The sequence below is a fragment of the Geotrypetes seraphini genome, chromosome 2 (assembly GCF_902459505.1).
Source record: "Geotrypetes seraphini chromosome 2, aGeoSer1.1, whole genome shotgun sequence".
Classification (NCBI taxonomy): Eukaryota; Metazoa; Chordata; class Amphibia; order Gymnophiona; family Dermophiidae; genus Geotrypetes; species Geotrypetes seraphini.
In genome coordinates, this window is record NC_047085.1 from 348,946,211 (window position 1) to 348,968,919 (window position 22,709).

A 22,709-nucleotide genomic window follows, 5' to 3' on the forward strand; every position below is an offset into this window, starting at 1 on the left:
ATTGCAGTTTTCAAAATACAACTTTGCTTTGAAAATACCTATACAGTACAGATAAAAATATGCTTACTGTATGATTGCATGCATACTTTAATCCTTGGCAAAAAGGGGTAATTTGATTTTGAAATCTTCCTGAGTACTTTATCCTATGTTCTTTATTTCTACATAGGTGTATAAAGTACATACATTCCCCTCCAGCAAGTGAATTTTCAAAGGGAAATTCCACTGGAAGTTTCTCATAGAAAATGAAATTGCTGCAGGCAAGAAGTATCCAATGACCTGCAAGTTCCCCATGCAGACAAAATTGCTTCTCAGTTTTCTACTGCATTTTCCTAGAACCTACCTAAATAGGTAATTGCCTATTTTCTTTCTGTGCATGAGCTAAGATATGTTAGTAAAATTTTACTGGGAATGCAGTATAGTGTTGAAATTGGCCTTTAATGTTTGCACAGTATATTTTTAGAACAAGACATATTTCCCACATGTCTACTGTGCATTTAAGCTTTGGAGAAACATTTTGCATCCAAAACTCATTACTTAAAAATAGATATTTTATATTTTAGTATTTGTAATTCATAAAAAGGAAGATTAGCTACCAGCAAGTCCAGTTTTTAATAACCTGATGCTATTTTATAAATTAAACTAGCAGTAAGTCTAAGGTTGAATCCAAATTCAGATACTGGGCAGCAAGTATACATCACACAAACATAAAACCCAATTTTCTGAGTTTGATTGGCTTTGGCTTTATGGGGCTGTGCTACATATTGCATGCCTTTGTGTCTTTATTAGTCCAAAAGTATTATTCCCAAACAGATCATTACCCTAGTTCTTTGGATGTTAGCAAATAAATTTTAAATGTTTTCCTGAGTAAAACTGTTGGTAATTGCTGCTTTGTTTTACATTTTATAATAGTAACCTTTTAATGGTGGCTTCTTGTTTTGGTAGGTTCGGGATATGGAATCAGTCAGCAGAGCAGGCTGTCATCATCAGTCAGTGCTATGCGAGTTCTCAACACTGGGTCTGATGTGGAAGAAGCAGTGGCAGATGCTTTGGTATGTTTCTCTATTTAATCCTGTATTGCACTTCTGTTACAAATTGTGTGGTTGCTCGGTGTTGGTGTTTTGGCTAGTAAATTTACCAACAAATGTGCTTTTTATGCCATATAATATATTTATTAATTTTGACATTCATTATAGATATTTTTTAATGTGCTAGCAATATGTGACCATCTCTGGGAAAATGAGACTTAAAATAATGGATAAAAAATGTTGAGAGTGGTTAATTGTTCAAGTCATGGGTCAATAAGCAGTTTGAAAATTTTTAAAGTAACAGTACACTTTAATACTGTCCATACCGGGCTCCATGGATGATGTCACTGAGAATATGTTGCCTGCTTGTCCTGGGGGAAAAAAAGGTCCAAAAGTTCAAATGTAACTATTTCAGAGTTTCATACTGCACATGCACCAGTGCCTTGCCGCCCAACTTCGGCTTGCAGGACCATTAATTCATAGTTTTCTACGGAACTAAGAAACTGTGTTTCTTGGAGTCTTTCCAAGTGCATCAAACTTTTGATATTTTTGCCTTCCCTTTCTATTTTTTCTTCATTTTGTTTTTTATTATATTTTTTTTCTTTTGAGTTAAAACATTATTTGATTTCAACAAAATATTTGTTTGGGGCCTTTGGGCTCTTCTCAGTCTGTTTCAGCCGACCTGTTTCGACCTTCCCTGATCATTGAGTCTTTTGACTTCATGTTGGTAGTGTCCATGTTCAAGACTCCAAGCAGCTCACCCAGTGTAAGCGGATTATTTCGGCAACTGACCCACACGACTGGTATATACAGTGGCTAAATCCAGAACACCGTGATATTTCCTGCACTCTCTGTTCTAAGCTTCAGAAAAGATCGCTGAAAGGCCAGAGAAGCCCTATATGGAAAGCTTTTCGGGACACCAGAAACATCAACTACGTCTACTGACTTCAATGCTGATGCTCACTGACCACCTTTGACATTGGCATCAATACTGAGAACATGGACGGCTCAAACAACTATTTCTTCATCACCTTTGCCTTCATCGGGGGTTGTTCGTAAAAAGGCTAAGAAGCACAGACATTCTTCCCCCTCCAGGCATGCCTCTGAGTCATCTAAAACGTCTACACCATTGATGCATTCAAAGCGTAGATATACCAAGGCTTGGTCACTGTTTCAACAATACCATCAAACCCATCTCCTCCACCTCACAGAACATCACCATCTGAAAATTTATCTTTCACAACTTTCATCAGGCAGATGGGCCATTCTCTCCCCATTAAAATGGAGTTTGAAGCAGAACTGAGCTGATAGATGTTTTAGATACAAGCAATGACCAAAGGACTGCTTAAAACTGTCCTTTCATAATTTAATGAAAGAAGCAATGTTTAAGAACTGGGAAACACCACTTCTAATCCTAGCAGCACCATGTAAATTAGACACCTCATATAGGGTACACATTTAGGGTACAGTCTTGTCCAGAGTTTGACAGACCTCTGCTGTAACATCAGTCCTTTCTGGTAGAATCTGCTCTAAAGAAGGTTAACAGCTTCAGAACCTACATGAGTAACTCACATGGATGAGAAAGTAGAACTTTGTTTCAACTAACAATAGTGCCCCTTTCATTCAAAATACAATTTTCTTATGTTAAATATTCAATTCATGACCAAATAAGTACTTTACCAATATAAATAAATAATCATAAAGTGCTCAGTGCCACCACAAGGTCATTGCTAATGTAGTTCAGACCACGATAGTTTTGGAACCATCATTGCACTTTATTGTTCCCTGCCATCCATGAAGCATAATGTGCAATGGCTTAGATGTTACTCAAAAAAATTGCTGGTATTCCAATTACCTGTATAGTTGGTTTTTTTTTTTTTTTTTAATCTTTATTTAAATTTTGAACATATTATCAAGAATAATCTTCTTGTACAGAATATGAATGAGTCAACATAATATAAAACAAATGAAGTAACAATTATATGACAAAATTACTATTTACTCATCAAAATTAAAGTCCCAAAATTAAATTGAGATCCAAGATGTTCCTGAGTGAGAATTATTAAAAGAAAAAGAATAAATTCAAATTGCAATTAGGCGGTCAGATGAGAGTGGACCAAGAGTAAATTTATACATTGAGATCTTTTTTTTCCCCTTCAAGGCCCTTCCTGGAGAGAAATCCTGTCAACTGAGAGGGCTCAAAGAAAATATAATTGCAAGATTTATACTTTACAATGCATTTGCAAGGATATCGTAAAAGAAATGATGCCCCCATTGCAGTGACCCCAGGCTTAAGAAGCAAAAATCCCTTCCTTCGTTTCTGAGACTCCCTTGTCACATCTGGAAATATTTGAATTTTATGTCCAAGAAATTCTTTATGTCTGTTCTTAAAATAAAGCTGTAATATCCAATTTTTATCTGGTGATAAAACCACCGTAGCTAATAGGGTAGCTGGAATAGCTACCTCCCTCATTGAAGATTCCAATAATAATGTTATATCCATTTGTTCACCCTGACCTTGTTGTTCTGGTGGTCGCTGTTCTTCCAAATTTTTTGATGTTGGCAAATAATAAATTTTGGAAAAGGGAGGAAAGGCATCATTAGGAACATTAAGAACTTCACAAAAGTACTTTTTCAAAACTTCTTTTGCTGATAAAGAAGGAATCTTTGGAAAGTTCAAAAATCTAAGATTATTCAATCGCATATTATTTTCCATCATTTCCACCTTTCTCCTAAGGTTAAGATTATCCTTAATCAGTGTCGTTTGGATTTGAGTTACTTCAATTATCTTTTTATCTATTTTTTCCACATTATTTTTCATCGATGTATTTTCCTGTTTAAGTCCATTTATTTCATTTCTGTATAGTTGTTTTAAAGTGCTGTAAGAAACATGTTTAGAACTGTACTTATCTTGTTGTTCTTGTTGCTCCACTATAGAAGTTATCATCCAAAAAATTTGAGTGATAGCATCCCATATGGACAATTCCTCCGAGTTAAGCATTTGTGTTCTGACAAGAAAACATATGAGTTAAAAGCAAAAGAAATGTTTGGGAGATTTTTACAACGTGGGTATCTGCCACAGATCATAAAGAAAGGCTATAAAAGAGCTAGATACACTCACAAAGAATGGAGCCAAAATACGAGAAATGACAAACACACTTGCAGTGACAACAGGCTCATATGTGTATTGCCATGTAACGCTAACATCCATATAGTGCAACAAGCTATTTGCAAACATTGGCATGTCTTGGGTTTGCATCAATCATTGAGAGACTTTCCACGCTTTGCTTATAAGCGTAGCATGAATGTGGGGGAATTGGTGAAAATGCCTTTCACAAAGGGAGATCTGAATCCCGGGCATTTCACTTGTGGGAAATATAAATATTGTGAGCTGGCAATAATCACCAATGAAATAACTATACCCAACAAAAGGAAGACATTCAAGTTAAAACAGCACACAGATTGCACTTCCTCGGGGGTTATATACTGCATCATCTGCCTTTGTAATTTATATTACACTAGTCGTTAAGCCCGTTACATTAACGGGTGCTAGAATATGTCTGTCTGTCTTTTTCTTTCTGTCTCTTTCCTCCCTCCATTTCCCCGTGTAGCGCTGTCTCTGCTTTCTTCCTCACTCTGCACTCTCAAGCTGTAACATTACTGCCTCGCTTTTTCTCCCTGCAAGCATCTCTGCTCTCTTTCTCATCCCCATTCTCTTTGCTCTTTTTCTCTTCTTGCAGGGGTCTCTGCTCTCCTTTCTCTATATGTTCCTGATTCCTATAAACTTCTGTTTTCTCTGTATGCTCCTGATCCTGTGTTTCCCTGTAGGTGTCTCTTCCTTTTTTTTTTTTTATTCCTTCTTCAGTCTCAGCTCTTTATCTGAACATTCCCTTCCTCAGTCTCTCCAACTGCAGCTCTCTTGCCCTCTAAGCCCCTGCTGTGCATGTCGCTCCTGATCCCCTCTCACTAACCCTTGCGACTGCATTATTTTTGTTATGCCGGCTGGGTTTCCATGGCAACCCTGCTCGTGGGTCTGTGAGTGTAGGGCCGCTTTGTTATTTCCTCGCGGGGAGGCGGGGCTTCAGCACCGGCCGGGGTCCTGTGATCGGCTCGTGCCGCCGGCCCCCAGGAGCCCGAGCCCGGTGGCGGGGGAGGCAGGGACATGCCTGGCTTGCCAAGGTGCTGACCTTGGCGCTGAAGCTGCTGCAGAGACAGACCTATACATACCTGTCGCACCGGCACGGCCTGTACCTGTGCTTCGGAGGCACATCGTGTCCGTGCTGCAGTTCGGAGAGGTCAGTAGGCAGCTCGGCCTCACCTGGGGGAGGCCACAACGGGTGGTGTGGACTCCCTCGGCGGTCGCCGTTTGCGAAAGGGGAACAGTCCTGTTTGGTCTGCCACTGCCTGGAGGAGTTGAAGAGCAGGGAGGCCCGCATCCAGATTCTCTACCGGGTTCCTGTCACAGCTAGGCGCGCATGTGCACTCCTGCGGCCACAGACCTACTGATCACGGAACACGCGGATAGGAGTGCGCATGCGCGGCTAGCGTTTTATTATATAGGATTGGTCACACACAGCGTCCAGTGAAGATTCGTATAGCAGAGCATCCCAGTAGTATCCGGACAGGGAAGGTGGAAGCTCCACTCACCCAACATTGGAGCAGTCACAATCACACTCTACAAGAATTGCGATTCACTATGTTATAGCAAATTTGTTTAAAACATGGTGGAGGTTATTTTTCAGGCACTATTACCGCAAAGATTAGAAATTTATTTATAATTGGAGAACTGTTGCTTCCCTTGGTTTGAATCACGAGATAGAAACACACATCCAATCAGGAACTTTGAGCCTGATCCAATCAGGAACTTTATGCTCAAAAGCATTACCACTGGCCTGGCTGAGAGATAATCCCTTGACAAGCTTTAAAAAATATCACTGCGTAGTTCTGCTGACACGCTGAGAATTGAAGTTCCTAAGACAGTTTCCAACCAAATGATAAGTATGAAGTTTTAAGTTTATTATTATGAAGAGTCATTTAGAACTTTTACATGATTTGCACAACAAGAACTAAGAAAAGTTATATCGCATCATAGTGTTTTTTCAGTTAGGCATTGTTCTCCCTGAAGACGAATGTGAAACCCAGCTTGGGTTGGAGGGCAGTGAAAGATTAGACTTGATTGCAAGCATGACTATGTTATTTTAAAACAACACTGGACAGCGCTTTATTACACAAGCACTTTATATGGATTAATTTCATACAGTTCATAATACATGATAGTTATACAATGGGCAGAAGAGCAACAAGAACAACAAGATAAGTACAGTTCTAAACATGTTTTTGATAGCACTTTAAAACAACTATATAGGTAATTGGAATACCAACGATTTTTTTGATTAACATCTAAGCCATTGCACATTATGCTTCATGGAAGGCAGGGAATAATAAAGTGCAATGATGGTTCCAAAATTATCGTGGTCTGAACTGCATTAGCAATGACCTGGTGGTGGCACTGAGCACTTCATGATTATTTATTTATATTGTTAAAGTAGTTATTTGATCATGAATTTAATATTTAACATAAGAAAATTGTATTTTGAATGAAATGGGGACTATTGTTAGTTGAAATATTGGAATTAGAGTGCCTATAAGTACAAATAATAGGTTTGTTTAAGGTAGAACTTTGGACAGATTTGGTCACAGAATTTTCCAAAGTTCTATGCTGTGTAATAGAATACTCAGCTATAACTTTTACATGGCATTCTGATTAAATCTATGGTTCAGAATCTCTCTCATTATGAACAATACATACCCTCAGAACATTTGGAATCTTTTCAACACAACACTGATCTCTTTGAAACGTGTAAGTTCAAGGCACGCTCAGTCTTTGATGTATTTGATGTCACATCAAGAACATCAGCAGGCATGACTTTGAGTCTCAGACCTTGATGCCAATGTACAAGAATGTTTGGCCAATATTCTGTGACTGGAAGAGGTCTTGTTTGGAGATACAATAGAGGAAGCAACCCCAAAAATTAAGAGGCATGAAGACTATGGTCACCTTATCCTCCTCAAAATCATGCAAATCTCAAACATCCAAGAGGTTATATACACCTAGATGCATCTCTTATTACACGAAGACGAGATACACTCAACCATTTACATCCTCTAGAGCAGTGTTCTTCAACCTTTTCACACCTATGGACCAGCAGAAATAAAATAATTATTTTGTGGACCGGCAGTTGAAGAACACTGAGTTAAGTCATGCCCATCTCCACCCAATCTCAGCTTCAGACCCCGCCCCCATAATAGTACTAATTGTAACACCATTTTTTCCATCCATTTTTCATATATACACATATACAGTATAATCGTATTAACAACACATAATGGTTAATCACAAAATTAAAATACACAAAGCACACTGTATGCTTTTCAACATTCATTCCTACCAGAAAACAGATAACTAAAAGTATTAATATTCACAAACAAACCCTTGCAAATGCAGGACCAAAAACTAAAAGTACTAATATTCACAAACAAACTAAGATGCAAGACTGCAAGCAGTACAACCCCCAGAGAAAAACAAACAAATGCATTTCTTCCTGAACAGATAGTTAGGACAGACAATTAGGGCAGATGTAAAATCACTAAATAAAAGCATTTCCCCTACCGTTGTTGTCTTTCTCCCTCCATGTGCCTTTCCTTCTGGCCTGCCCCCCCGGTGTTAGCTTCAGGCCGGTCCTTGGTGCGATCATCGCAGGGTCTTCGGGCTGGCTCCCTGAGTGCTGCATTGCACAAAGCTATGGGAAGCGGCTCCTCGCGCACGTCCTGCGCCTCATTTACAAGGTGCTTCCATTTGAGCCGGCTTCAGTACACAAGAGTATTCATGAAATGTTTAGTAATAATGGCTATGGCTATGTTCTTGTGGCTTTTGTGTGTTCCCTTATTTGGATGACTGTTTGGTCAAGGCCACAACACTTCAAGCTGCTCAGCTGGCCTTGGATTCCACTCTACGTGTTCTAGAAATTTTGCAATCATTTAAGAGAAATCTCACAGCCCACTCAAATGCTAGAATTCATTGGAGCACTTTAAACACCACTCAAGCTCAAGCCTTTCTCCTGCACCAGAGGCTAGACACACTGATGCAAATCTGCCAGAAAGTCTCCATTCTCCAATGCATCACTGCGCACCAAATAATACATCTTCTGGGTCATATGGCATCTATAGTTCACATGACTCTATTTGCACGTCTACACCTCAGAGAACCTCAGCGGATTCTCCTGACCCAGTGGTCTCAGTTCTCCGGAACACTTTTCCAAAAGATTCGAGTAACCATGGACCTTCGTGAGTCTCTTCAGTGGCAGCTGTTACTGACCAATCTTTCCAGACTTCTGTCCCATACTCCATCGTATCAGAAGATATTAACAACTTGATGCTTCCATGCTTGGCTGGGGAGCTCATCTGGATGGCTTTCATGCTCAAGGCAGTTGGAGTACTCGTGAGAAAACTCTTCACATTAATCTCCTCAAGCTTAAAGTGATCCAAAATGCTCTGCACACGGTCCAGGATCGCCTCCTCAATCAAGTTGTTCTCATTCAAAAAGACAACCAAATAGACATGTACGTACTATGTAAACAAAGGCACAAGGTCTCACCAGCTTTGCCAGGAAGCAAAACAAATTTGGTCCTGCACTATAAACTTGAAACATATTTCTCAAAGCTGTTTATATAACGGGGAAAGGGAATATTTTAGTGGATAGGTGGAGCAGACTCCTGCAACCTCACGAGTGGTCACCCAGTTCAACTATTTTACATCAAATATTCAAGGACTGGGGGACTCCACAAGTGGACCTATTTGTGTCCCCCCCAATCACAAGTTTCCTGTCTTTTCTTCCAGAATTTACACTCCCAGTCATTTAGAGTCTGATGCATTTCTCCTCAACTGGCAGCACGATTTTCTTTGTTTTCCCTCCAATTCCTCTACTTGGGGAAGGTGTGGCTCACTGGTAGAACTGCTTCCTCTGCACCCAAAGGTTCGGAGATCAAATTCCAGTGCTGCTCCTTGTAACCCTGGGCAAGTCACTTAATCCTCCAGTACCCACCACTTTGAATGTCAGCTTTGAAATGCCAAAGCCACAAAAAGGTGGTTTACAAGTCCACATTCCCTTCCCCTTCCCTACATGGGTGAACTCTACTCAAACTTTGCCAAGAGCAGGTCACTATGATGCTCATAGCACCTCAGTGGTCACGACAACCATGGTTCCCTCTCCTTTTACAGTACAGTGTACAAGAACCCATCCCCTTTCAAATCTTTCCAATCTTTCCAATGTTGCATCCCAATCTATATTCGCTAGCACTCACAGCATGGTATCTCCCAAGAGGCAAATACTTTCCCACTTTTGACACCAGTATCAAGCATCATTGAAGCTTCTAGAAAACCTTCCACACAACGCTGTTATTGCTTTAAGTGAACTTGCATCACAATCTGGTATAATTCAAATTCATTAGATCCAATCACTTGTCCTCTTTCATCAATTCTGGACCACCTCCTGCATCTCTCTGACTCTGGTCTCAAAACTACTTCAATCAGAGTTCATCTCAGTACTATTACAGTTTTTCATACGCTTCTGCATTAAAAAAGCTTTATCAGCACATCCTTTAGTACCCAGATTCATGAAAGAGCTGCCTTCATACCGAGCCGCCTTCATACCAAACCGCCAATCAAGCCTCCAGTTGCTTGAGATATTAATGTTATACTTAACCCTGATGAAACCTCCCTTTGAACCACTTGCATCTTCATCTCTAAAATATCACACTTAGAAAGTAGTATTCTTAGTCTGCATCACATCTGTCCATTGAGTCAGTGAACATCAAACACTTGTATAAGAGGGATCTTCAAAAAGTTTCCAAACTTTTATTTTTTTAAACATTATTAAATATCTCAAAAGCAAATTACATCACTTTTACGCACAATCACCCTCTTTTGCAATACATTTTTCCCAGCGTCCTTATACAACATTCTACATGATAGGGTGGTTCCTCCCAAAGGTTGTCTTGGAATTTCATCTGAACCAGTCTACAGTTCTTCCTGTCTTCCTTCCAAGACCACCCACTCACCCTGGTGAAGCTGCATGCCACACATTGGACTGTAAACATGCTCTTGCTTATTATTAATTAATTTATTTTATTAAAATTATTTTTAATCCACATACATAATAAAATAGGCAAGAAAGACATTTATCAATTAGAGGAAAATACAAAAGTACAATATTCTATTTGCATAGCTTCAACAAAACTACTCAACTGTTCTTGTCCTTCAATCCTAATAGACTTTGGGTTTCTGTCACCAAGAGAACTATATCCATATGGCTAGCTGAATGAACCTCTTTGTGCTATGCTTGGATTGGGCTGGTGCTTGAAGGCCATTTCGCTGCACATAAAGTTCGAGTAATGATGACTTCAGTAGCCCATCTATGTTCTACTCCCATTGAGGACATTTGTAAAGCAGCCACTTGGTTCTCAATTCATATCTTCACATCCCACTACTGTTTGGAGAATCATTCCAGATGGGATAGTCGGTTCAGCCAAGCAATTCTTCAAAATTTATAATCCACTTAGATACTAACTTCCCTCCAACTCTGCTTTCATCAGCCTCAAAATTATGATCCTGACAGTTAGAGAGTCGCACATGTGAGAATATGCTGCCTGCTTGTCCTGAGGTAATGTACAGATGTTATCAGAGGACAGTAGGCAGATATTCTCACAACCCTCCCAAAGTCAGGTGGGAAGGCACCGGCGCATGTGCAGTACGGGCAGTCTCAAGACTTTTACAAATTTTAAAGTGACAGTACACTTTAATACTGTCCATCTGTGAATGATGTCACCCGCATGTGAGAATATCTGCTTATTGTCCTTAGGTAACACCTGTTAAGGTAAATAACAGCTATTTTTTTCACATAAAAGAATTGTATTTGGACTTGTGTTAAAAATACTGAATTCATTAAAATATCATTTTTTTGTTTTTGGTGACTTTAGTTACCTTTTCTCAGAGATGGTCACATACTTAAATTTTGATGCAAATTAGTAAAGCTATTATCAAACTTCAGGTTCCTGAAGAAAATACAAACTTGCATTTTATTGCCATTATTTTTTGGGAAGACAGTAGTATAACTAACATTACCAAGGCAGAAGAATTAAACTAACATCTTTATCTGTACTGCCTGGTGGAACAGGAAGTGCAGGCAGGGAATATGCAAATCACCAAAATAGTTTTTTTTTTTAAATCATATTTGGGAATGGCCAGTCAATCTGATGTTTTTTGTCATGGGGGGGAGTGGGGAGTGGCAGAGGTAAAGGATGATGCCATAGGTGGAAGTGCTTTGACAGGCTTTTATATTTATATATCTATATGCAAATAAAGATACTCGTGTATATGTGTGTTATGTACTATATAGCACATAGTGTTTATTTTGTTTAAGGTGAAATAGTCTAAAATTAGTGATTGTGGTTCATGAAGCTGCTTTCTAGTGATTCCAGCTTTCTATTGTGTTTTGCATGGCAGATAAACAGTTTATTCAGATCATAAGTTTGAATAACCTTTTGTTTTAATCATGGTGATAGTAATAAAAATAAGATAAGATAAGATTTGAGAATTTGCAAGCTTTCCTTGTTATTTTTTCCTGCAACATACCCTGCAACAAAGATAATTGTTGTTTCCTGCAACAAAGATAATTTAATACTATATTTTTCTCTATTTTCTATTTTAAGCACACAAAGAAATAAAGAAAATAGATTAAATATAGTTTAAATAGATTAAATATAGAAAATAGATTAAATATAGCCTTTACCTCGATTCCCACACAATCCCAAGCATTCTGCCAAGATACCCAGAGAAGAGAGTGCTTGTATTTTTTACATTCGGGGTGATCAGCTTTTATCTCAATCAGTCTTCTCTAAAAGGTTTGTGTGTGCATTGGATGAATTCATCTGATTTTGCTTTATTTCAAAATGATCTGGATTAATATAGGATTAGCTTGATTTAGAAAGCGCAGGCATAAACTTAGAAATATTATTCTTTGCAGTACAGAATGCTTTTGTATGTAAGGGTTTTTACCTCCCTTAAATAAAAATTTACTTTGAGGGTTTAAGTGTGCAAGATGGATGCAAGACAAGAAAATGGAAGAGGTAAATGTTTTTAAGCCGGTGAGTTCAAAGGTTAGGGAGGGCATGTTGCTTTGCTTCATAACCATTGTCATAGTGATAAGCATTTACTTTGCACAATACTCAGTAATCATTGTTTGCTTTTTTCACTTTCTCTCTCAAATAATTTACCGCTCTCAGCTTTTGGGAGACATACGGACTAAGGTATAGATATCAAAATTTTTTTTCTCTCTTAATAAACTTATTTACCCTTAACCAGGTTTTGGTACAAGCAGAAATAAGAAGTTGGGAATACTGATATGAGAACATAAGTTGTCATGTTAAAATGTTTTCAGAATGATGGTTTCAATTTAGGTTGTCTTTTGAAATCCTCATGGTCGGTATGTTACTTTATAGTACTATCTACAAGCCTAGTGAGAATATCAAGTCATCCTCTGCATACTCAGGTTGGTAATGCTTCTAATTTCTCTGAGGACAAGTGAGATGAAGCAGTCATATTTGTCCATAGAGTTCTGAAAAATATATTTTTGTTATAAGGGGAAATTAATTCACAGCCATTGCTTTGTAGTGCTCCCTTAAGCTGTTTGTTTTTATGGATGAAATTAGAAGCACACTACCATGTCTTAAACTCTTCACTCAGTTTTTATGGTATTTTTTTTTATTTGTAATTTGAGCTTCTGTGTTCAGTCATGATTTGGTGTGTTTTTAAGTGCCGGTGTTGGTCTTGGGCTTTTTCTTTTGATGGTCTTGGCCACTCCTTATTTTTCAAAACAGTTAAACATTTGATTTCTATTGTGAGTAATAGTCTCTTCATGTGTTTTCCACATTTATTTTTTCTAGACTCAAAACTTTTCTTGATATCTCAGTTCAGTAGTTTGCCTTTTGGTTACAGTAGGGTTTAATGTTTTGACTCCTGCCTCCATAATAATGATTTCTTGTACAATCCCACTTTATTCTGGGACCAGTGGGCTGTTTATCTCCTCCTGCCAGGGATCTGTAGGAAGCCTCACACATTTGAAGCTTTTACCCCCTCCCTCTCACACCTTGCCACCAACTTTATATACTCCTAAGTTTAGGAGTTCAGTTAAGTTTTGGAAGTGAAGTTAGGCACTCAGCCCTAGTAAATTTGCAGATAGACTAATTAAAGAGTGTAACTCTTGAAGTTAAAAACATAAATCTCAGTTGTAGTCCTCTTTGGTTGGGGGATCAAATTTACAAGGCTGCTTTCTCATAAGCACAAAATGAGGGAAGATATTTTTAAAATAATGAGGCCCTGAATTTAAGTAGTTTTGTAGTAAACTAAATTGATTCTAGGTATATAATAAATGTTAACTTTGACACAAATTAATGAATATGCCACTACTTTTTTTCTAGTAGTGTTGTTCCTTACCCCATAACATACTTGCATATGCATACACCCTTCCTTTTAGACTTGCATACTTTAAACATTTTATCTATTTCATATAGAAAGATACTAGGTAAATGAAGAGTATCTATAACAAAAATGTTTAAACGCTATTGTGGCCCTGAATGAGGTCCACCATAGTAGAAGAGCAAGAGGTTGGGCAGTTGGAAGGGACTATTGACATGGATAAGGGGGCTAATGGAAAATGGTCACCTTGTATGGGTAAAAGTATGCACATCATAGAGGAATTCATAGTGGTAAAGTCAGGATGGAGATTCCTACTATTTTTACTATTTTTAGACATGTTTATCAAAACTAAAAATCATTAGTGTTTTTTTACTTAGGTTTTTATTTTCTACCGTACTTACATGCTGATTTAATAACCTAGTTCTGTACAAAAATGAAGTGTATCTTTTCATTTTAACAGGATTATAGCTAGATATTTTAAAAAGCACACATCTGGAAATAATGAGTAAAATTAAAGAAATTCTAAAGTTTACTTCTGTTTTAAAATCAGCATTAATCTACTATAATAAAACGCTAAGCGCGCATGTGCACTCTTACCTCCATGATCCATAGGTCCCTGGCCGGCAGGAGTGTGCATGTGCGCTTAGCTGTGCTCAGCCTCCCTGCTCTCCACCTCACGCAGTCCTTCATCCAGTAAATATGGCCCTACCGGCTGAAGTTTATTTTTAAGTTAAAAACCGCTGCAGCGGCTCCTCTCACAAGCACACCTGCGTCGGAGAAGGCTTCCGACACAGGCGACGATCATGAGAGAAGCCGCCGCATCGAGGCTCAAACTAATCCTGCAAGCTAGACCGCGGGAAGGGAAAGGTGGCGGCGGCGGCAAGGGACTAAGGGAGCAGGCCAGACTGCGGGAAGGGAAAGGGGGGGGTTGGGGGAAATGCTGCTGTACAGGGATGTGGAGGGGAAGGGAAATACCGCTGCTGCTGCTGCACAGAGAAGTGGAGGGAGAGGGAAATACTGCTGCTATTGCTGCACAGGGAAGTGGGGTGGGGGAGGGAAATGCTGCTGCACAGGAAAATGGAGGGGGAGGGAATGCTGCTGCAGCTGCTGCACAGGGAAGTGAGGGAGAGGGAATGCTGCTGCATAGGGAATGGAGGGGGAGGAAATGCTGCTGTGGCTGCTGCACAGGGAAGTGGGGGGGAAAGAAATGCTACTGCTGCATAGGGGGCAGGAAGAGAGACAGATAGAAAGAAAGGCAGACAGCGGGAGGGAGGGAGACAGAAAAAAGGAATAAAAACACAGGGGCAGAGAGAGACAGACAGAAAGACAGACAGACAAAGGGGGCTAGGGAGAGAGACAGACAGAAAGACAGACATATATTCTAGCACCTGTTAATGTAATGGGCTTAAGCTCTCTGGTGCAAGGTGCTTTTCCTTGGGCACCCCTCCAAACCAGAGCACACCTATTCTGGGCACCTCAAGCCAAGGGCTCTGGCACAGGTAGTAGCTTTCACCAAAATCACTGGAAACTACCTTCAGAAGAGACCATTTTCATCTGTAATCTGCTAGTAAAAAATTGTGCTCATCTTTAGCTCAGTTTGCTGCAATGGAAGTAACTGTGTGTAGCTATTTAGCATGCATTTACATGCCAATCACACTAAGATTAATACACAAGTTTACTTTCAGTTTAGTGCAGAGATTTTAGACAGTACACTATCATACTGCACACCTAATCAGCATGACACCAAAAGTAAACCACAGCACTGAGATGAGCATAGTTTATTACATCAGCTATAGTTTTGCATTTCTCAAACTACCTATCTTGAAAAAATACAAACAGAAAAGATAAGCTTTTGAGAAATTTTACAGTGAAAGAGAACGTCTTCTGTCTTTTTGAAAATTATAACAATGTGAGTAATTTTAGAAACATATATATATATATATATATATATATAGAAAGGTTAATGTGCAAAAATGGCTTTCTTTCCAGTTGCCTGCACTACAAGCGGGTAAAAATGTTTATTAAAATTTGCTCTACCTCCTTACTAACTGGCAGATCAAAGCAGTTAACCATTTAAAATTCACTGAAAAGGAGAAAACTACAGTATCCAATAGGACAAAGCCAAACATTCAAAACAGAGTCCGTTTAGAATGGGGATAGAAAAGGTAAGGAGGAGGCAGTAGTAAGGGAAGGAATTAGGAGAAGCAAGCAAAAACAGTGATAATGACAGGATAACTGAACAGAGTGACTCTCTGGCAGTGGGGGTTAATATTTATGCACCTGTTTTATCTGTTCACCACCTTGTTTTATTAAAAGGCAGTTGATAAAATTTATGAACAAACATATTCTAAGCTGGGAAATTTTTGTCTGCTCAATAGCAGGTATAAATGAATGCAATTTTCATTTGGTTTTTTTTTTTGTCAGAGGGAAAGTATGGGCATACTTTTTTGCTTTGAAAAGTTGTGTAACTTGTGATCATACTTTAGTGCACAAAAGGAGAGGCCTCCTATAAACATTTTCAAATCTTCGCCGGCAGCAAGCAGGTTTTCCTACGAGCTGCTCGTGCCAGCCTTGTCCCTCACTCTGACATCACTTCCTATTTGAGGCCTGGAAGTGGAGTGATGTCTAAAGAAAGCTCAACTGGCACAAGCAAAGGGTATGTCAGCCAGTTTGCTGCCGGTGAAGAGGTGGGAGGACGGCGATGTTGGTGCGACGAGGAAGAGCGTATCGGGGCGCACCCACCCCTGCACCAACTTCACTCGCTATGGCACTGCATGGGAGGTTAGATTTCATTTAGTAAACCTGTTCAACAAACGCAATTTTACTGATTGAGGAAAAAAAAATGATTGGGCTAAGACTTTTCTGTTGATGTAATAGTTGCAGTCATGTTTGTATTCTCACACATGCTCTATGACAAAATTCTTGAGAATGGAGTCTTATGCATCCATTATTGCTTAGTGTCTGAACTTCTTCATTGCAGTAAGGGTTCATAAACAGAATGGCTCAAAGAAGTACTATACCTTTTCTCCCAGTTACAGGCAGTATTTAAGATTAGTTTTTGCCTTAGATGGTCCAGAGTCAGTTTGCAAATGGGTAATGAATGTATAAATCTGCTATTCATGTTTTTCCTGACACTCAATCCGGGTTTAGACCTTTATTCAGTACGGAGACAGTAATTACGGCTATCCTAGATAATCTATGTTTATTGTTTAGCAAGGGCCTCAATGCCCTGATCATGCAATTTGATATGAGCTCTGCCTTTGATCTAGTAGACCATGGGAAAATGCTACAATGCCTAGAAGCTATTGGTATCAGGGATGAGGTGTTGAACTGGTTTCGTGGCTTCCTTATGTCCCGTACGTATCAGGTACGTTTCAATTATGATCTCTCCGATATCTGGAGCAATCCATCCGGCGTGCCGCAAGGGTCACTGCTATCCCCATTGCTTTTCAATGTCTACATGTCCTCACTGGGTGTGCAACTAACTCAGCTGGGGATAAAACTATTCAGTTACGCAGACGGCTTTACGATTATCATCCCATTTGCTAACTCTATCTCGGAAACTATTCCCAAAACATCCAAAGCTATTTGATGGAGCAATGGATGACTGACTTCAAGCTCAAACTTAATTTAGAAAAAACAACATTTTTCGTTGCTTTGCCAAACCCATATGACACCAAAACACCACTATGCATCAATAAACTTAGTTACCCTATTCGTAAGTATTCAATCTACCATGAAGATACTGGGTGTAACTCTGGATCAATGCCTAACCATGAAAGACCAGGTAAACTCCTTAATCAAAAAGGGTTTTTTCACTCTCTGGAAACATAGATCCATCAAATCATATTTTGATACGCCAGCATTCAGAATCCTGGTACAATCCCTCATACTAAGTCAACTTGATTACTGTAACATCGTCTATTTAGCAATTTCCCAAAAGAATATGCGACGTTTACAATTAATGCAAAATGCAGCGGTCAGACTAATCTTCGGACTAAAGAAATTTGATCACGTGACACCCTGCTACCAGCAGTTGCATTGGCTGCCGATGGAAGCACGTGTAAAGTTTAAGTTCGCTTGCCTTTGCTTTAAAGCACTATACGGACTAGCCCCTAAATACCTAACTGACCTTTTCTCATTCTCGGCCAACAGATGCAAGAGAAGCTCACACTCGAACTTCGTTTCCCCCCCAGTTAGAGGATGTAAACTGAAAAAACACTATGAACACCTTCTCTCACATCAGGCAGCACTACGGGGTTAAGATCTAGAACAATTACTTTTGCCCACTACTTATGAGGAATTCAGGAAGTGCCTAAAAACATACCTGTTCCTGAAATGTCTAGACAGCTGACCCATACTTCTCTTTCTCCTCAATACGGTTCTCTTGACCTATTAACCGCTTTCTTGCACCTCTTTAAGTTCAATCAACTTGTAACGTCTTTTAATCTTTTGTAAACCACATAGAACTTCACGGTACTGCGGTATATAAACTGTTGTTATTATTATTATTATTATATGAATAGTTTCAGACTGAAATGATGGAGACAGAAGCAATAGTACAGATGACGAAGGCACGATTGAGGAGGACAAAGGCAAGATTGAAGGGGACAAAGGCAGAATTGGAGACAAGATTGAGGGGGACAAAGACGAGAATGAAGGGAACAAAGGCAAAATTGGAGGCAAGATTGAGGGGGACAAAGGCAAGAATGAAGGGAACCAACTATCTCAGTCAGAAAACACTCCATGCAAAAAGATAGAATGGTCAGCCATGTATGCTAATGCTCGTAGCTTGGGCAACAAAATACTGGAACTAGAAACGGAAATAAGAAACGCCGACCTTGATGTAGTGGCGATATCAGAAACGTGGTTCTCGGACTCCCACAGATGGGATATGGTCATACCAGGATATAACTTACTCCGTTGAGACAGAGAGGGTAAATCAGGCGGAGGGGTAGTTCTATACATTAGAGATGACATCAAAGTAACTAAAATTACAGACATCAAGTATACGGAAGAATCCCTCTGAGTGAACCTTGCCAGGGGCAATCACAAATGCCTATATCTTGGTGTTGTTTACAGACCACCAAGACGAAAGGAGGATGCAGACGACGAACTAATGGAAGACATAAAGACCATAACACTATGTGGAGACATAGTGCTGGTGGGTGACTTCAATATGGCTGATGTGGACTGGAACAAACCTTGCGCTACAACCAGCGGCAGCAAGAGGCTACTTGCCTCCATGCAAGGAGCACCTCAAGCAGATGGTATTGGAACCCACCAGGGACCAGGCAATCCTGGACCTGTTGCTCACCAACAGAGACAGTGTTGTAGAGGTATCAGTGGGGGACACCTTGGCATCCAGCGACCACAACATGTTCTGGTTCAACCTCAAGATAGGATCCACTAGGCCAAACACATCGACTAAGGTCCTAAATTTTAAAGGAACTAACTACCAGGGCATGAGGGACTACGTCTAAAAAGTGCTGCAAAACCAAAGCACAAGGTAGAAGAACTATGGTCAACTCTAAAATCTACCCTGCAAGGAGCAACCAAAATATACATCAAAACCGAGAACAAACGACGCAGAAAAAATAGACCACAGTGGTTCTCTGTGGAGATCTAAGAACTAATAAGGCAAAAGAAAAAAGCTTTTGTAAACTACAAGCAATCACAATGACCGGAAGCTAAAGAAACCTATCTGGCCAAATCCAGAAAAGTTAAAAAGACAGTCAGAGAGGCCAAACTCCGGATGGAAGAAAACATAGCTAGGCAGGTAAAGAAAGGGGAGAAATCTTTTTTTTTAAATATGTTAGCGATAGGAAGAACAACACAAGTGGTATTGGGTGCTTAAAGAAATCTGACGGTAACTTTACAGACTCGGATGCAGACAAAGCTGAAATACTCGGTTCAGTCTTCACCTGCGAAGCACCAGGATCCGGTCCTCAGCTGCAGCCAAAGGGGAATTTGGAGGACCCATTCTGGGACATGGAATTTACTGCGAGCGAAGTCTACCAAGAATTATCAAAACTAAAAGTAAACAAAGCTATGGGCCCGGACGATATACACCCTAGAGTACGTAGAGAACTGAGGGATGTCCTGGCAGAGCCTTTAGCTGTGCTCTTCAATCTTTCCCTAAGCAAGGGAAAAGTTCCCCTGGACTGGAAAACTGCCAATGTTATTCCGCTCCACAAAAAGGGATGCAAGTCAGAGGCTGAAAATTATAGACCGGTGAGTCTCACATCAATAGTGAGCAAACTCATGGAGAAGTTGATCAAGAACAGATTGGACACATTTCTGGATGATGAAAGATTAAGGGATCCCAACCAGCATGGCTTTACAAAGGGAAGGTCTTGTCAATCCAACCTGATAAGCTTCTTTGACTGGGTAACAAAAAATACTGGTTGAGGGTGAGTCCCTGGATATCGTGTACTTAGACTTTAGCAAGGCTTTTGATAGTGTTCCACACCGTAGGTTATTGAACAAGATGAACTCGTTAGGACTAGGAAAAACACTGGCAGCATAGCTACAAGACAGGCTTAGCGGCAGACTTAAAAGAGTAATGGTAAATGGTATCCCCTCAAAAACGTCAAAAGTGACCAGCGGAGTGCCGCAGGGTTCGATCTTGGGCCCGATGCTATTTAATATCTTTATTAGTGATCTAACTCGGGGACTTCAAGGCAAAATTACATTATTTGCTGATGATGCTAAACTATGCAACACTGTGGGCAAAGCAACAGAACCTGATGCCGTAACCTGGCCCAGCACTATGGAGAAGGTCCTGCTTTTGTTGGAGCAATGATCCAGTACTTGGCAACTAAACTTTAATGCCAAAAAATGTAAAGTAATGCACCTTGGGAGCGGCAACCCATGCAGAACATACACCTTAAACGGTGAAAACTTAGCAAGAACCACAGCAGAAAGGGACTTGGGAGTCCTCGTCCGGGAAGATATGAAAGCTGCCAATCAGGTGGAGAAAGCTTCAGCAAAGGCAAGACAAATGCTGGGTTGCATCAGAAGGAGCTTTATCAGCCGAAAGCTTGAGGTCATACTGCCGTTATATAGATCCATGGTGAGACCTCACCTGGAGTACTGTGTCCAGTTTTGGAGGCCACATTATCAAAAGGATGTGAAGAGAATGGAGTCGATCCAGAGAATGGCCACTAGGATGGTCTCAGGACTTAAAGACATCCCTTATGAAGAACGTCTGACCAGACTGCGCTTATATTCTCTCGAGGAGTGCAGAGAAAGAGGGGACATGATAGAAACATTTAAATACATCACGGGTCACATTGAAGTGGAAGAAGAAATATTTTTTCTTATGGGTCCCACGGCAACAAGAGGGCATCTGCTAAAACTTAAGGGGGGAAGATTTCATTGTGACACCAGGAAATACTTCTTCACCGAAAGAGTGATTAATCGATGGAATAAACTTCCATGCCAAGTAGTCGAGGCTAGTAGCGTGCTCGACTTCAAAAGTCGATGGGACAAACAGGTGGGGGCGCTACAGAGTTATGCATAAAAGATGGGTACTCCAGGGAGGGAGGGTTCTTGAGTGGGCAGACTTGTTGGGCCGCCGGCCCTCTTCTGCCATCATACTCTATGTTTCTTTGAAAATTCCTTGACCAGGCTGCTGATATCCATATAGTGAAGGGGTGGAAGGAAGGTGAGGCTAGAGAATGACATGGTGACAAAATTCATCACCGTTCCGGTCCCCATGGATAACTGTGTTATTCTCCATGTTATTCTTTAACCCTTTCAGGACCATAAGGATTGTAGGCCAATTTTTGTGGTTTTGACGACATTTTTATAGTAAAAAGGGCTTGCAGATGCCAAAAAATTGATTTTTTTTGTGAAATATCATTTTTTTTTTTTTTTAAATCACACTTCTGGCTTATGGACAGTGTGGCAAGTGAATCTTCTCGTCAATCTGGCAACGACGCTAATGAATGAATGTCGGAACCAGTTTGTTTACATAAAGGCAGTATCATATGGAATCCGTACATATCAAATTTAGAACTGTAGACTATCCCAATCAAAATTTATAGGATTTTAAAGTTATGGGACAAATATGTCCCTTGGTCCTGAAAGGGTTAAGGAGAGAGTGAAGAATCAGAGTAAGAATGGGCACAACCACTGACCCTTAAGCCTTTCATTAACGAATGCTGGTGTAGAATGACACGTGATGGTTTTCCGCCATTATCCGTGGGGGCGGGAACGGTTATAAATTTTGTTACCATGTCATTCTCTAGGTGAGGCAGCAATATTATCCAGATAATGAGTTCTCAGCCACTATGCAGATACTTAGTAACAGACAGCAGATAGACTAGCAATGTTCCATCTAGTCATGCAAATCACCACCTCTCCTTTTGGTTTAAGATTGTACTAGTACCGGCAGCTCTGTACAGGTTACACCCCTTTATGTCATTTCTTTTGCTTTGATCTTGTTCTCTTGCTAGATAGGGGTCCTCTGTGTTTATCACACACCTTTTTGAATTGTCACTATTTTGTCCCAGCCAACTCTACCAGGAGGGTATTTCAGGCATCCATTACCCTTTCCATGAAAATATATTTAGTTTAAACTTGCTGAATAGCAGCATTAACATAAATGGATATTGACAATGGCCAATGTATACGTGTAGCATGGCTGAATGTATGTATTTATATATTTAAACAGTTGTGATAATCCAGAGTAGGTTTAGCTTTTTTTAATTTTAAACATCTCAAAATGAGGGAACACTATTAAACCAAAAATGAAATACCTCACCAGTTACTCATATGTTGTCATAGAAATATGAAGTTTACCTAAGTTTTTAAGATCTTAAATGGTGAGGATCCACATTATCTGACAAAACATCCATTCCCTTGTGTTCAGCCTGATCATTTAGAAAAACAAATAATATGACACTTGTAACCCTATTTTGGAAAGAGATATAAAGATCATTTGAATGTGGAAGAAACTCTTTAATTTTATGAAAGACATGCCGGTACTTAAAGCACTTCATTTAATTAAAGATTATAATAGGGATGTGGCTTTCTATACAGGCTCGCAAACTTTAATGCTTTCTTATAGTTGCAAAAGATTTTTTTTTCACACTAATTTTATTGTGATTTTATTTACTGGTCACAAGTGCTTTATTGGCGTTTTAA

General features: G+C 39.8%; 1 protein-coding gene across 16 annotated transcripts in view; it reads left to right on the forward strand.

Annotated features, from left to right (window-relative positions):
* CLASP2 (cytoplasmic linker associated protein 2) overlaps nt 1-22,709 on the forward strand; it is a 650,335-nt gene that overhangs the window by 426,167 nt on the left and 201,459 nt on the right. For all 16 annotated transcript variants that reach the window (XM_033930348.1, XM_033930349.1, XM_033930352.1 and 13 more), the window contains one exon: nt 943-1,049. In XM_033930348.1, the coding sequence (XP_033786239.1) occupies nt 943-1,049 (107 nt within the window). The remainder of the gene's footprint in view (nt 1-942; nt 1,050-22,709) is intronic.